This window comes from Halictus rubicundus, chromosome 18 (assembly GCF_050948215.1).
Source record: "Halictus rubicundus isolate RS-2024b chromosome 18, iyHalRubi1_principal, whole genome shotgun sequence".
NCBI classification, from domain to species: Eukaryota; Metazoa; Arthropoda; class Insecta; order Hymenoptera; family Halictidae; genus Halictus; species Halictus rubicundus.
This window is the reverse complement of record NC_135166.1, coordinates 2851471-2865589: the sequence shown is the minus strand read 5'-3', so window position 1 is coordinate 2865589 and position 14119 is coordinate 2851471. Positions and strand designations below refer to the sequence as shown.

Sequence of the window (14119 nt, the reverse complement as noted above, 5' to 3'; positions counted from 1 at the left end):
CGGGGATAATTTTAACACGCCCGACAAATGATGACCCGAATTACGTTTCTGCGGCCTACATCGCCGGGTCAATTGCCTCTCCTATGATCGCGAACGATTACCGTCATTATGGCGCGCCTCGGTGTACCCTGGGCAAAAACCGACCACCGCGAAGGTCGTGGCGAATGGCCGGGAATGGCCGGTAGCCAAGCAGCAAGCAACAAGCAACGCGCAGCAATCCGAAGACGTTAAGCCGGTTGTTTTTCTTTTTGCGCGCAGGATGACGAGCCGCCGGAAATCACGTATTGCGTTGTGGAGCACACGGGCACGCTCACGCTTCAAGCGATGACGCCGACCCTGCCGATGCCCGCCGAGGAGGAGCTGAACAAGATGTTCCTCGAGTTGGTCGACGAGCTGGACCTGACCCAGGCCAACCGGCAGGCGGTTCTGGCGCTTTCGGCGAACAAAAAGTGGCAGATATACTGTTCCAGAAAAGGCAACGGGACGCTCGAGAACGGCGGCCTCAGAACCACGGATCTCAGCGGCGACCCTGAGGACTACATCAACAGGCTGAGGGCGGTGGCCAGTGTGAGTGTCGCCACAGCAATTTAACCTCCTCTTCATTTCCAGACTGAGGGGTTCCGTGCAAGAGGGAGCTGCGCAACAGCATGACATCAGTGTGACGTAGCTCCCCCTTGCGCAGAAGTAATAACACATGGGGGGGGGGGACAATTTACCTACAGAAATTATAGGATAATTGGAACAAATATCTAAGCTCCCTCTTACCCGGAACCCTTCAATCATAAAAAAACAGGACCCAAGTACAGTGATTTCTCTATATATGTCGCCGAGACCTACATGATAAATGTCGCGGAATTATCCCCACTACGTATGCCCTCTGAGGAGCCCCGTAGCTCGAGAGATCTCGGCCACCGGGGAGTGTAAGCATACCACGGCTAGGGTATGTGACCTAGACGATATATGTCGTTGGCAATACCCGCGTTGTTGACATATATCGGGAATTCACTGTAAAGGACTCGTGACGAACAAACGGCATCTGTTGATCTCTGGATTTCAGAACCCCTTTCCCGAGGACGGCGACGAGGTGTCGAATCAGATGCGTCAGGTGGAGGCCCTGAAGACCGCCCTGAGGACGCAGCCGCACAGTTTCGTGCTCAGGTTCATAGAGCTGGACGGGCTGAACACGTTGCTGCAGGTCCTCGGGACGATGGACGCGGGAACGGCGAACAGCAACCTGCACACGAGCGTGATAGGCTGTTTGAAGGCGTTGATGAACAACTCGGTGAGCAAACGGGTGAACGTTTTGCGACGAGACCCTCCGATTGTCACTCCGATTGTTGTTCGATTTGTTGAGAAACGTCCGATGAAATTTTACAGAACGGTAGAGCACACGTCCTCGCGCATCCGACCGCGATCAACACGATATCCCAGTCGCTGGCGACTGAAAATATCAAAACGAAGATCTCGGTCCTGGAGATCCTGGGAGCGGTGTGCCTGGTCCCGGGCGGTCATCGGAAGGTCCTCGAGGCGATGTTGCACTTCCAGCAGTATCATTCCGAGCGGACGCGTTTCCAAAGCATCATCAACGACCTGGACAAGAACTTCGGCATCTACAAGGACAACCTGTCCCTGAAGACGGCGATCATGTCGTTCATCAACGCTGTGCTGAACTACGGGCCCGGTCAGGTGACCCTCGAGTTCAGGCTGCACCTCAGATACGAGCTGCTGATGCTCGGCATACAACCGATCATCGAGAAGCTGCGGAAGTATGAGAACGAGACGTTGGACAGGCATCTGGACTTCTTCGACATGGTCAGGAACGAGGACGAGAAGGAGCTGGCCAGGAAGTTCGAGAAGGAGCACGTGGACACGAAGAGCGCCACCGCGATGTTCGATCTGCTCAGGAGGAAGCTCAGCCACACCGCTGCTTATCCGCATTTGCTGAGTCTCCTCGAGCATTGTCTTCTCCTGCCACGTGAGTTTCCATTGTCTCGCCAGAGTCGCCCTTCTAACCTTTTTCATCTGTCGAGTTTTCGAACACGCGAAGAAAGATTTTTCTCTTCTTGTTTCGCAGTCGATTACGGATCCCATCCTCAGCACTGGCTCCTCTTCGACCGCATCGTGCAACAGATAGTCCTCCAGTCCGAGGGGAACGGAACCGGTACCGTCAGGAATCCCGATGTGGCGCCGATCGAGATCAACGTGAAGGAAATCGTCCATTTGCTCGCCAAGGAAGAGGAACTCGTCGCGGCCAGGAAGAAGGCCGAGGAGCTGGAGCGAGAGAACTCGGACATGTCGACGAGATTAGCCAAGAAGGAACAAGAGCTAGACCTGAGGACTCAGGAGAAAGTAATTTGAAACGAATCGACCAAATGGGACTCGCGATTCTGTCTCTGTCCGTTCGCTGGATCTCGTGCCGCCACTTCCGCGCCACTGGCGGCACCGTGTTTCAATTATATAACAAATAATTCAATAATAATGAGAACGTCTGTCGTATCGCTTTCTAATTTATATAATCCGTATAGAATCTACAACAGCAAAGATGAAAAAGTCTTGACCGATTTTGGAATGTTAATTATGTTTACTTTTGGGAGGCAAACTGGTCTCCACTCTTGTCATATTGTTAACGAACCTCAAGTAATTTATACGCGTCAGACAATTAATTTTTCAGACCGTTAACATTTGCCAGAAAGCAATACATCACACGAAAGTGCGACATATTAAGTGGACAGAGGCAGAATCTAATTTCACAGTGATTTCTCTATATATGTCGTCAAGGTCTGGGTGATAAGCGTCGCGGAATTATCCCCACTACCGCGGGGTAGACCCTGCGAGGGTCCACGAAGCCCGGGAGGCCTCGGAGGTCGAAGAATGTAAATATGACGCTGGCAAGACCCGTGACGTTGACATATATCGAGAGTTCGCTGTATTTATCGCTTTCCAAGTAATGGAAAATACGTGAACGGTGATGTTCTTTTAGGAAGACATGGAGGCCAGCCTGGCAAGGGTCAAGGAACGGCTGGAAAAGGAGACCTCGATGCACATCGAGACGAAACAGAGAATCTCCGAGCTACAAGATAACGTGGAGGCTCTTTCGCGGCAGATAAACAACGAGAAATCCGAGAGAAAGCGGCTCGAACAATTGGTGGCTTCCGGGAGTTTATCGGACGATGCGAAAGCGTCGATCAAACTCGTCGAGGATGAGGTCCTCGAGAAGGTTGAAGCGAAACCGATGCCGCCGCCACCTCCTCCTCCGCCTCTAGCTCCTCCGCCGCCTCCTTGTTTGATGCCTGCTGCCCCGCCTCCTATGAAGGTAGCAATTTACTGAACCGTCAAACACCCGAAAATCATTTCTCTACGTTAGCTCCATTTTTAAGAAATTTAATCTGAATGGAGATCCCCGATAAGGTAGAGTGACCACGTTACCGACATTAATAGGCAAAAAATACTTTCACGGGAGGAAAGTTTTCATCTTTACAGATATTCTTCAACTCTTTTAAACGTTCTCATTTTCATTACAAATACACCAAATCCGCCCTCTATTCGTGACAAATATAACATATTCGCAGTAATTTCTATTTTCTGGCCCAACGCGACAAAAGTTGAACAAACTCGAAATTCCTACAGATGGAGATCATCAAGAACGTTCCACAGCCAAGCAACCCCCTGAAGTCGTTCAACTGGTCGAAGATTCCCGAGCAGAAGTTGCAGGGAACGATATGGTCGGAGCTCGACGACACGAAGCTCTACAACGTCATGGATCTCGAATCGATCGACAAGATCTTCTGCGCTTATCAGAAAAACGGCGTGTCAACCGAGGGCTCGATCGAGGATCTTCGCACACTGGGCAAGAACAAGAAAACAATGTCGGTGATCGACTCGAGGAGGGCGCAGAACTGCACGATACTGCTGTCGAAGCTGAAAATGTCCGACAACGAAATCACGAGGACGATCCTGTCGATGGATCAGCAGAACATCCTGCATATAGACATGGTCGAGCAGTTGCTGAAGTACATACCGTCGTCGGAAGAGGCAGCCCTCTTGGACATTCATCAGAAGGACTTGCAGAGCAGGGCCGATTGTTTCTTGTACCAAATATCCAAGTATGTAGTTCAATGGTTTTTTGTTTGTTGTCAGTAGTCAGTTTCGCGAGGTCTGAGGTGATACCTTTCGAGGTTAGAGGATCACTCGCGGGAGGGCACAGGGGGAAGGTTAGGTTCTCCCGTCCTCGCCTCTGGCGCTCCCAATATTTAGGTTCTGAGAAATGTGCCCCTCCCATTCTGATCGATCAACCCAGCGTTCCTTTCGCGGGACTTTGTGTGACGCACGCAGAGTATTAGTATACGAAGAGAGCTATGGGGAAGGTTGTTTCAAACTGCTACTGTATCTTTGTCAAACAAGTCTTCGGTAAACCCAGTTTGAGAATATTCTCAATATTTTTCTTCTGCCTACAAACTGCATCGTATCAACGTCCTCAATTCTCTTCTTCAGATAGCCACGTCCAACTCGTGCTTATCGACGATCTGCAAATATTGGTTTCGACTGATACTGTATCGGACATATGTATCAGTTGCGTTTTATTTATTAATAACACCCAACGTGCATTCGCTCGAGCCGTAAGAAAATGTAGCAAATTGTCGGGGTTGCGCGACTTTTAGTACATTATGTGCCTGAAGAAATGAACAACCTTCAACTTTGAATGTAATTTGTTTCAGAGTGCCGCACTACGAGCAAAGGCTGCGGTCGCTCCACTACAAAAAGAAGTTCGCAGCCAGCATCGCGGAATTGACGCCGAGGATGCGCGCGGTTCTTGAAGCTAGTCGACAGGTCGCCCGGTCGCGGCGGCTGAGGAAGCTCCTGGAATTGGTGTTAGCTCTAGGAAATTACGTAAATCGCGGGAACGCTCGCGGGAACGCTTGCGGCTTCCGCCTAGCCTCTTTGAACCGTCTAGTCGACACGAAATCCTCTTGCTCGAAAGGCACCACCCTGCTGCACTATTTGGTCCAAATCTTGGAGTCCAGATTCAGGGAGGTGTTGGACATTGAGGAAGACATGCCTCACGTTCGAACTGCGGCCAGGGTCAGCATGGCTGACCTGCAGAAGGAAGTGGCCAACTTGAAGAACGGTCTTCAGGATGTCCAGAGAGAAATAGGTGGGTCGAGTTTCGCCTTAGACCAATTTAGTGCAGACTTCAGCTATAATTTAAACTTTCGTTCTCAGCTTGGCTAGTCGATCTAACTCGAGTTTACGCTTTCAGAATTCCATCGTGGGCAGTCTCAGGTACTTCAGGGCGACATGTTCCTACCCGCGATGAGGGACTTCCAGGCACAGGCCACGTGCCGGTTGGCTGAAGCGGAAGATCTGTTCCAAGACATGAAAACCAGGGTGAGATTGACTAGTATTTCTGCGTACAGTGACCCTGGAATCATTATAAACCCAGGTTTACGCCATCTATAGTTATATAATAAAGTATGAAGTCGAATTACTAAATTCGAAACTTTGTTTAAACAGTTCGACCGAGCAGTCAGACTGTTCGGCGAAGACTCCGCGGGAGTACAGCCGGACGAATTCTTCGGCATCTTCGAGAACTTTCTTCAAGCTCTAGCCGAGGCTCGGCAGGACGTCGAGAACATGAGGAAGAAGATAGAGGAGGAGGAGCGCAGAGCGAAACAGGAACAGGAAGTACGTAGAAAATGTCCAAACGAGGAAATGTATTCGCTAAGAGTAATCCTATGAAAATTGATAAACAAACAATGTACAATTGCAGCTCCGCAAGAGGACAATGGAGAGGAAAAATTCCCGCGAAGGGATACTGAATAGTATTTCGCTGAACAAGAAGAACGAAGCTAACAGCAACGGACAGAACGACAACAAGGGTGAGTTCGATGATCTGATATCCGCTCTCCGAACCGGTGACGTGTTCGGGGAGGACATCGCGAAGTTCAAGAGGTCGAAACGCAGACCTGTAACGCCGAGCGGGCAAGAATCGCGCAGACACAGCGCGCACAGAGAAGACTCGAGGGAGCGGCATTGAAATCTCTGCTCCGCTCGGAGACTTCAACGCTTTGCTACCTGCACAGGCGAGCATGATCGCAGCTCGACCTAGCGGTAAGTTAGAGAAACATTGTGTGATAGGGGAGAGACGAGGACGTTCCACAGTCGGTCAAAAGGCTCCCTACATTGTTTATGACAGAATACCTTCTTTATCACTCGAATTACTCATCACTCGATTCATCCCTTATATTTCTTCCTAATAACAACAAAATTAAAACTTTTCGTGAGAATATTTGTACTAGTTCGTGAAGACAATATAATGGTTTGCTGCACTTTTAAGAAAAGTTATGCTAAAGAGTGTATGGAGACTCTTTTGACAGACTGTATCCGATGAGCAGAATTTTCGTGAGTAAGGGAAGAGTCGCGAATTGAAGTAGAGCATAGACAAAGTAGGAAACGTGTAAATAGAGGTGTCAAAAACAAATATAACAGTACCGCGATTATTTTTTTCATCGATTTCGTAGAATTGTTTCGATTCGTTGTTCTTGAAGCAGTCTTCCTCCACCTTCGCTCGCTATTTGTCTGATAAATCCCGTTTCAAGAACACAGTCGAACTTTAATTTGACTAAATTCTATATTATCAAGGAGCTTACTATTGGAATGGTGCATTCGTTTTCTGGAATTACTTGCATAATTCATTTCTACGGAGTAGTTTCTTTTCGATATGACTGGATATAGACTGTCGAAGTATTGGGATTATTTGTAGTAAACGCAAGAATACGCTGGGACTTGTTGCTGCGTAATATTCAAATTTAGGGAGTCAAAAGTGTCTTAGAAATTAGCGACGTTACGGGGTTGCGTCAGAATGTTAGTCTCTGGTCGCGTATTAATTTTCAATTAACAACTCTGCGCGAGTCGATTGAGATGTTTTCAGACAATATCGGAATTCAGACGGGAGAACACGAGCGAATATCAATTTGTACATTGTTGAAAGTGTTGAGTTAGGTAAGGATTACACACGCGATCATTTGTTGTATATAGTCATTGTCTATTGTTTCGTTAACCTTGCCCGCGTTCACGGGGGGTAGACATTCGCAAAACTTCGACGTGAGTATTTCGTCAACAATCGGACCAAGATAAATTGACAGAGGAAAAGCCGCGTATCAGGCCTACGAGGTCTTTCACGACTGAGAATTTACCGTGTAGGTTTTCTACGGAGGAACTTTCTTATTGTTAGCGAGAATTCTTCTTTTTTACATTGTCTACAAAACATAGCAGAAGGGCCTAGGGGCGCGACTCGATTTTCGCCCCGCGAAACTCTACAAGTCTGATTTTGTATTTTAGAGAGCGACGAACGCGTAACGAATCATCGATTAGATTAATTAGGGGCTCGTTGACAGTTGCCAAGTCATTAATGGAAAATTCATGTTAGTTCTTCGGTGTGTAGGAGGATAATGGAAGGCGAAACGATTCTAGACAGGAGTTTGTTGTATAGTAGTCGATGTTTTGTAAGCTTTTGTATTTTTGTAAATATTCAGTATTGATGTCTCATTCTTGTAGAGAGCTTATACCAAGCTCAACAAGAATTCATGTCCAGTTAATATATTACTGCGTCATTAATCTCACATGTATTAATATATGAAGAAGTATACCGAATAAATACGAAATTTAAATCATAAACAGCACTGTTAAATTTCATTGCGTATCTCCACCCCAGCTAGTGGACCCAGTTTTAGGACGCCCTAATGCGCCACTGGGCAGTTGATATGGTACGGGCCTGAGGTGCCTCGAAAACTTTGCAAGCCTCGGAACGTGCCAATTAATTGCCAAGCCTGTTCTATTTTGTATATGTACACGTTTAACATTGTAATTTATTTGGCGAGAAATAAAGAATATTAGTTACAAAATTAAATGTGTTATTCTTTCCCGCCACCCTGTACATAAATCCGTGCCACCTCCTCTGCTATTATGTTCTCCTAGTAGAAATCCGAAAATTGCGAAAAATTTCGAAAATTAAACTTTGTAATAGGAGAACATGATAGGGAAGGAGGTGGCACGAAAATCAGTAGTATAAGTCAACGACAAGTCAGACGGCCGAAATTACGAAAATTTTCGAAAATTTGAACTTTGTATTAGGAGAACATGATATCGAAGGAGGTATCCGAAATTCAGTAGTACAAGTCAACGACAAGTCAGACGCCCGAAATTCCGAAAAATTTCGAAAATTTTCGAAAATTTGAACTTTGTATTAGGAGAACATGATATCGAAGGAGGTATCCGAAATTCAGTAGTACAAGTCAACGTCAAGCCAGACGCTCGAAAATTTCGAAAATTCAGTGGTACAAGTCAACGACAAGTCAGACGGTCGAATTTTCGGAAAATTTCGAAAATTTTCGGAAATTTGAACTTTTGTATTAGGAGAACATGATATCAAAGGAGGTATCCGAAATTCAGTAGTACAAGTCAACGTCAAGCCAGACGCTCGAAAATTTCGAAAATTCAGTGGTACAAGTCAACGACAAGTCAGACGGTCGAATTTTCGGAAAATTTCGAAAATTTTCGGAAATTTGAACTTTTGTATTAGGAGAACATGATATTAAAGGAGGTATCCGAAATTCAGTAGTACAAGTCAACGACAAGCCAGACGCTCGAAAATTTTTCGAAAATTCAGTGGTACAAGTCAACGACAAGTCAGACGGTCGAATTTTCGGAAAATTTCGAAAATTTTCAAAAATTTGAACTTTGTATTAGGAGAACATGATATCAAAGGAGGTATCCGAAATTCAGTAGTACAAGTCAACGTCAAGCCAGACGCTCGAAAATTTCGAAAATTCAGTGGTACAAGTCAAGGACAAGTCAGACGGTCGAATTTTCGGAAAATTTCGAAAATTTGTACTTTTGTATTAGGAGAACATGATATTGAAGGAGGTGGCACGAAATTCAGCTGTATACATAAACGTCGAGTCACACGGTCGAAATTTTCCCAAATTTTTCGAAAATTGATTATTTTATTAGGAGAATATGATATTGCAAGAGGTGGCACGAAATTCAGCAGTATAAGTCAACGGAAAGCGGGACATTCGGGAAAAATTGCGGGTTTAATCATTTATACGCAGTCTTTTCATTACATTGTCTTTATTTATTCATTGTTAATGGTTACATGAACTGACTGTGTTAAAATACAATTTAATCTGTACATGTAAAGTGGATTGCAGGTCGGTAAGCGTGTTATCGCCGATGGTAACGTCCAGTAATTTAATGTCAGTGTTACCTAGCCGTAGAACCAACTGGTAACAAGTATCCGGATTTAGCCGCAGGAGACGCCATTATCGTGCGGTGAGTCGTCTCTGTAGAAGCACAAACGAGGTATAGAAATAGAGCCTAATTCAGCTGGTTGTTCTATTTGGGTAAAGTCGGTATTTCAGATCGTGCGACTCAGAGTTTTATTTTGTCATAACTTAATACATTATGGATTCGTTTTTATTTACGATTGATATTACCTGCGTTAATCCAGTGAAGTTCGTCGAAAGTTACTATCGCATAACGAGAGTCTTGCACCCAGTTTTCACACGAATTCGTGCTCACCATTTGCAGCCAAGTTCAATAAAGTGTATCTGTACTCCAGCACCGTGTCCATTACCTAAAAAATTTTGCAAAAATGTAGAAACTCTTACCGATGGCTGGAGTGTAGTCGACTGTGATACGCGGGTTGGGCAATGGCGAAGCCGTCGAAGAAAAAGGCAGCACCGAAAAGACGGAGGCCGAAAGTTAAAGACCCGGAGAAAGAGGAAGAGACTAGAAAGAGGGTTGCAGCGATCGAAGAGAGGAGACAAAGGGTTATAGACGAAGTTAAACGTTCATTGTACGAAAGAAGAATGGACAAAATTGCGATAGAAAAAGGCCGTCTCGAGAAGGAAGAAAAATTTCGCGAGAAGGATAAAAGGGACGCCTCGAAAGAAGGGAGTGAAAAACTGATGTTAGAGGTCTCCGAACCAGACTACACACACTAACAATACTATCTCTCCTAGCGACAGTTTAACGATTTATAACTTTCCGAATTTCCTTCAACTACGCATAGAAAACTCTTATTTTTACTTTTCCAGCAGAGGGCTCTAAATTGTGTACTATACTAATCCTTCGCGTTATCCTATTTTCACCGAAAAATAGATCCGCGAGGACATGAGCAGAGCCGTGGAGAAGGGTATAAAGTGCGTGTACACGTCCGTGATTCTGCCGGAGAAAATCAAATTCGACGGGAAGTCGATCCTGTCGATTAAGGGAGTGAAATACAAGGTGAAGAAAAACTTGCATTTAGTTGGCTGGGGCAAAGAGGCAATCACGATGAGCGCCGCGTTTGAGCGAATCGTCGGCAGACAATTGAAGAAAGGATGGGTGATCGTGCCACGTAAATCGATTTTCCGGATGTGGAGCTACCCGGAAGCGTTCCCGAGGTTGGACAGTGCCATCTCCTACGTCGAGGCCGGGTCGCACGGGCTTCCGGACGAGAGGTCCATCACGACCACCAGAAAAATGCTCCACTACTGCAAGAAATTGAAGAGGAAGGATCTGTTAATCGTGATGCTATCGCGCGGGATCGACGATCTACTCTGTTGTCCGCGGGAACAAATTCCGCTCAGGGATAAACTTAGAGCAATAAACAGACTGATAGCAGCTGACGCAACTCCCGAGGAGATTAACACAGTCAGGAACAAGCTGTCTGCTATCCGAGGTGAGAGATTAACACATTTGCGTGCACGATCTTTGTGATCGATCGGTTATACAACAGTGCTTCGAGAAAATATTCGGAAGTATAGAAGGGGGGGGACACATGTTAAACAAATTTCTCATGCCCACAAATTTACTATTAACAATATTTCTCATCACTTTTACGAACTTTGCAACAAAGTTTTTCGGGGAAATTAATTTACTTACTGATATTGTGATAAATGCAGCGAATTCTCGATACATGTCAACGACACGGGTCTTGTATCGTCCAGGAGACCTGCCCGTGTTATGTTTACACTCCTCGGCGTCCGACTCCTCACGGAGTCGTGACTCCTCACGGAGTATACCTCGCGGTAGTGGGGATGATTCCGCGACGTTTACCATCCACTCCTCGGCGACATATATCGAGAAATCGCTGTACTACCGAAACTGGAATGAATACCCGGTATTTCAGGTGGAGATCTAGCACGTATGGCGTTTCCGGCGAGAGTGATCGTTCTGATCACGTCGGACGTTTCCGCGGAGCCGATGTCCCAGCTTTCCGGCGGGCCTTGCGTGTACGATCCGAAGGACGACTCGGCGATGAAGATCCTAGCGAAGTACAGGGTGCTGGAGAGAATGTCGCAGAGCGTGAGGGAGCTGGTGGAGGAAACGATTCCGTGGACAATGGCGGCGGACAAGCAGGTGACCGAGAACAAAAAGTACAGGTTCGTCCACGAGTACGTGATAGCCTGCAACGCGGACGCCATGGAGTGTATGGCCGTGGAGGTGTTCAAATTGGGCTTGTTCCCGGTGAAACTGAACTCCGTCTGCACCGGGAAGGTTCGGGAGTTCGCCCAGGAATACGTGAGAATCACCTCCCTGATGATCCTGGCGGTCGAAGGTAAGATCAATCAGCTGGACATGTATCTGGAGATGAGGGAGAGCCCGGTATGCCCGTTGACCGACAAGAAGGTGCACGAGATATTCCCGGCGAAAGACAAATGGGGCCTGGGGCTATGTCTTTTGTTAGGGGGCCGGCAAACCGTCGAACTATGCCGGGGGCCCGGCAACGGCGGACCCAATCAGGAGCTCGCTCTATATTTTTCATTATATTGGTATCTGCGTACCGAGCAATTTCCAATTTTGAGGGAGTACACCGTCTGGTTCCTCGGCGGCAGCTCTTACGGGACGGACGGCAATACCAACGCAGCTGGCGCTTTCGGCTATAAGAGCCTGGGTACCGATATTTATCCGGAATACGAAAGAGCGCTGAGCGCGTACAACGCCGCTCACTCCAAGTGGTGGAAACTTAACGAGGATAAACGGAACCCGTACGCTATACAGGTAAAAAAAAAAACACACCGTGTTTTGACGCGTCCTAAGTCGTAACAATTGACGAGGGTCGTTAAGAATCGACGAGCCCGCGTTCACCAGCTTCCCCTGTGACGGAGGTTAACCCTTTGCGGACGGAATATATTTATTTTCCCGGTGAAACGGGATTTTATACCGAGGTGTATTGCTTCGGGAGCTTGATACTCCTTCAGAGCAACGATTTCTTTTTAAATTATTCATAGTAATGCTTGGGCGACTGCCGACAGACACGCGTCCGCGAAGGGTGACCTCTATATATGTCCCAAATGATAACACATGGTCCTGTACTCGCGACGGTAAACGTAGACTTGCGAATTAACAGAAGATCCAATTTCCAACGTAAAAATATCTCTTAATCTTCCCATGTTTCAACGCTTCGAATTCGTTCCACGTGTAATTAATTAACGGGATTTTGCCGGAATAAACGATACCCGTCCCGGTTTCAGTGAAGGTAAAAATATCGTTGAAGACGGTTCTCGTCGTACAATGTTTCATGCCCGACGGATGGAATGAAAAGCATCTTCTTTTAAAAATTAATAATGTGGAAAGTTCCTGTTCTTCAGCTATCTCGGTCATCCGAGCTGGCTCGCTTTGATTATTTTCTATGGACATGTTACATAGAACCGCAGCAGTCTGCGCTCGTACGACGCTGAAGACTGGCCGTGTCCTTATTCTTTTAGCATCGACCTTCCATCTGAAATTAAAAACACCTTTCATACCCGCTCCAATGAGACATACCACACTGCTGTAAATGGTGAATTTTCAAGTAATTTGGCTGTCGTGAAATATTCTTGAAAATTCACTGGATAGATATTAACTTTTACATTACCTGTACACAGACTACACGCTATCGATTAACCTCGTTGACTGCGGCGCACCACATTTGCTCAGGATCTGCAAAATGCAAAAAGTTTAAAAGTTTGAAAGTATAAAAGGCATGAGCCTGTACAAACAACGTGATCCGTTCGTTAACATTGCATTGTTTATTGTTTTCCCTTCGGGATTGCGAGCGGTTCTGCTTCTACATTTCTTGTTAAAATATAGTATATATTTTCCAACAAAATAAACATATAGTTTGTAAAATATTATGTTAAATAGCATGGCCTGGACAACTTCCTCCCCGCCGGCGCTTCACGACCCCCACCACCAGTGTACAGGCTCCCCTCTCCTAATCTCTCAATTCCCCTTCCTGTATAGGAAGGGGAAGAGGTTCCTAGTCCCCCACCCTTTTGTCTCACACTCCCATAGGAGCATGGTGGGGGGTCTCAGGAGTGGGAAGAGGATTCGCTTGTGGCTCGCGAGCCACCAGTTGCCCAGGCCTGCATTGTAACATTAACTTTCCTATTTTTATTTTACTAAATACATCAGTTTCGTGGTGCTTTTCACGTTCCTGGATCGGCAATCAAATTGTTAACAGTGGACTTGCGTTTCTTACAGCGAGCCCACAAAGAAATGACCGATCTGAAAGCCACGAAAGATCAGTTCGCTGCAATCATGCCCGAACGAGTCTTGACGGTCAACGATACCAACGTAATGTTTCTGAGCATCAACGACGAAGACGAGCTGTTACTGCTGAGGACCGGAAATTATTACACTTTCACGGACGTTGGAGACCTTCACGTCATACGAATCGTCCGATACCAGTGCTATTGCGACGGCATTTGTCATGGGAAGGAAGACAGGATATGCCTCGATAAAGAATGCCCCACCAATTTGTCATTGCATCCCGATGACCGCACCAAACTACAACACTGCTGCCAAACCGGTAGACAGAAGGAAGAGACTGAGTTGTAAACATGGAGACCAACTCCGAATCTGTGAAGACTACAAAAATATGATTTTAGCGATTTGGCCAGTACCAGTGATTTTGTATCGTCGCATCTTTCAGTTTACAATAATTTTAGCTCCTCGAATGTATGAACAATAAAGAGTACAGATCAAATTCGAAGGTCACCTTATTCCTATTGAAGTTAAAAAATTATAAGAATTTTTTTTAATTAATTCTATTGTATATAATTCTTTTAAAATTAATTTTAAACTTGAAGTT

General features: G+C 46.1%; 2 protein-coding genes across 5 annotated transcripts in view; both read left to right on the top strand.

Moving 5' to 3' along the window:
* The window catches only part of Daam (disheveled-associated activator of morphogenesis-like protein), a 98251-nt gene extending 90577 nt beyond the window's left edge, over positions 1-7674 (top strand). For all 4 annotated transcript variants that reach the window (XM_076803275.1, XM_076803276.1, XM_076803274.1 and 1 more), the window contains exons 3-12: positions 259-567; positions 1058-1282; positions 1378-1975; positions 2075-2349; positions 2981-3313; positions 3628-4103; positions 4716-5152; positions 5258-5385; positions 5512-5682; positions 5768-7674. In XM_076803275.1, the coding sequence (XP_076659390.1) occupies positions 259-567; positions 1058-1282; positions 1378-1975; positions 2075-2349; positions 2981-3313; positions 3628-4103; positions 4716-5152; positions 5258-5385; positions 5512-5682; positions 5768-6034 (3219 nt within the window). In that variant the 3' untranslated portion in view covers positions 6035-7674. The remainder of the gene's footprint in view (positions 1-258; positions 568-1057; positions 1283-1377; positions 1976-2074; positions 2350-2980; positions 3314-3627; positions 4104-4715; positions 5153-5257; positions 5386-5511; positions 5683-5767) is intronic.
* Positions 7675-9710: 2036 nt separating this feature from the next.
* Positions 9711-13866, top strand: LOC143363015 (glycerate kinase). The gene is made up of 4 exons (XM_076803591.1): positions 9711-9977; positions 10162-10723; positions 11174-12045; positions 13510-13866. Exons 1-4 carry the CDS (start codon positions 9711-9713, stop codon positions 13864-13866), a joined length of 2058 nt encoding a protein of 685 aa, XP_076659706.1.
* Positions 13867-14119: the final 253 nt, after the last annotated feature.

Bases quoted from the DNA above. Each gene is read 5' to 3' on its own strand.
- LOC143363015 (XM_076803591.1), top strand. From the start codon at position 9,711: ATGGCGAAGCCGTCGAAGAAAAAGGCAGCACCGAAAAGACGGAGGCCG. The intron at 10,724-11,173 runs GTGAGAGATTAA...CCGGTATTTCAG, and splicing joins CAAGCTGTCTGCTATCCGAG to GTGGAGATCTAGCACGTATG. The intron at 12,046-13,509 runs GTAAAAAAAAAA...CGTTTCTTACAG, and splicing joins GGAACCCGTACGCTATACAG to CGAGCCCACAAAGAAATGAC.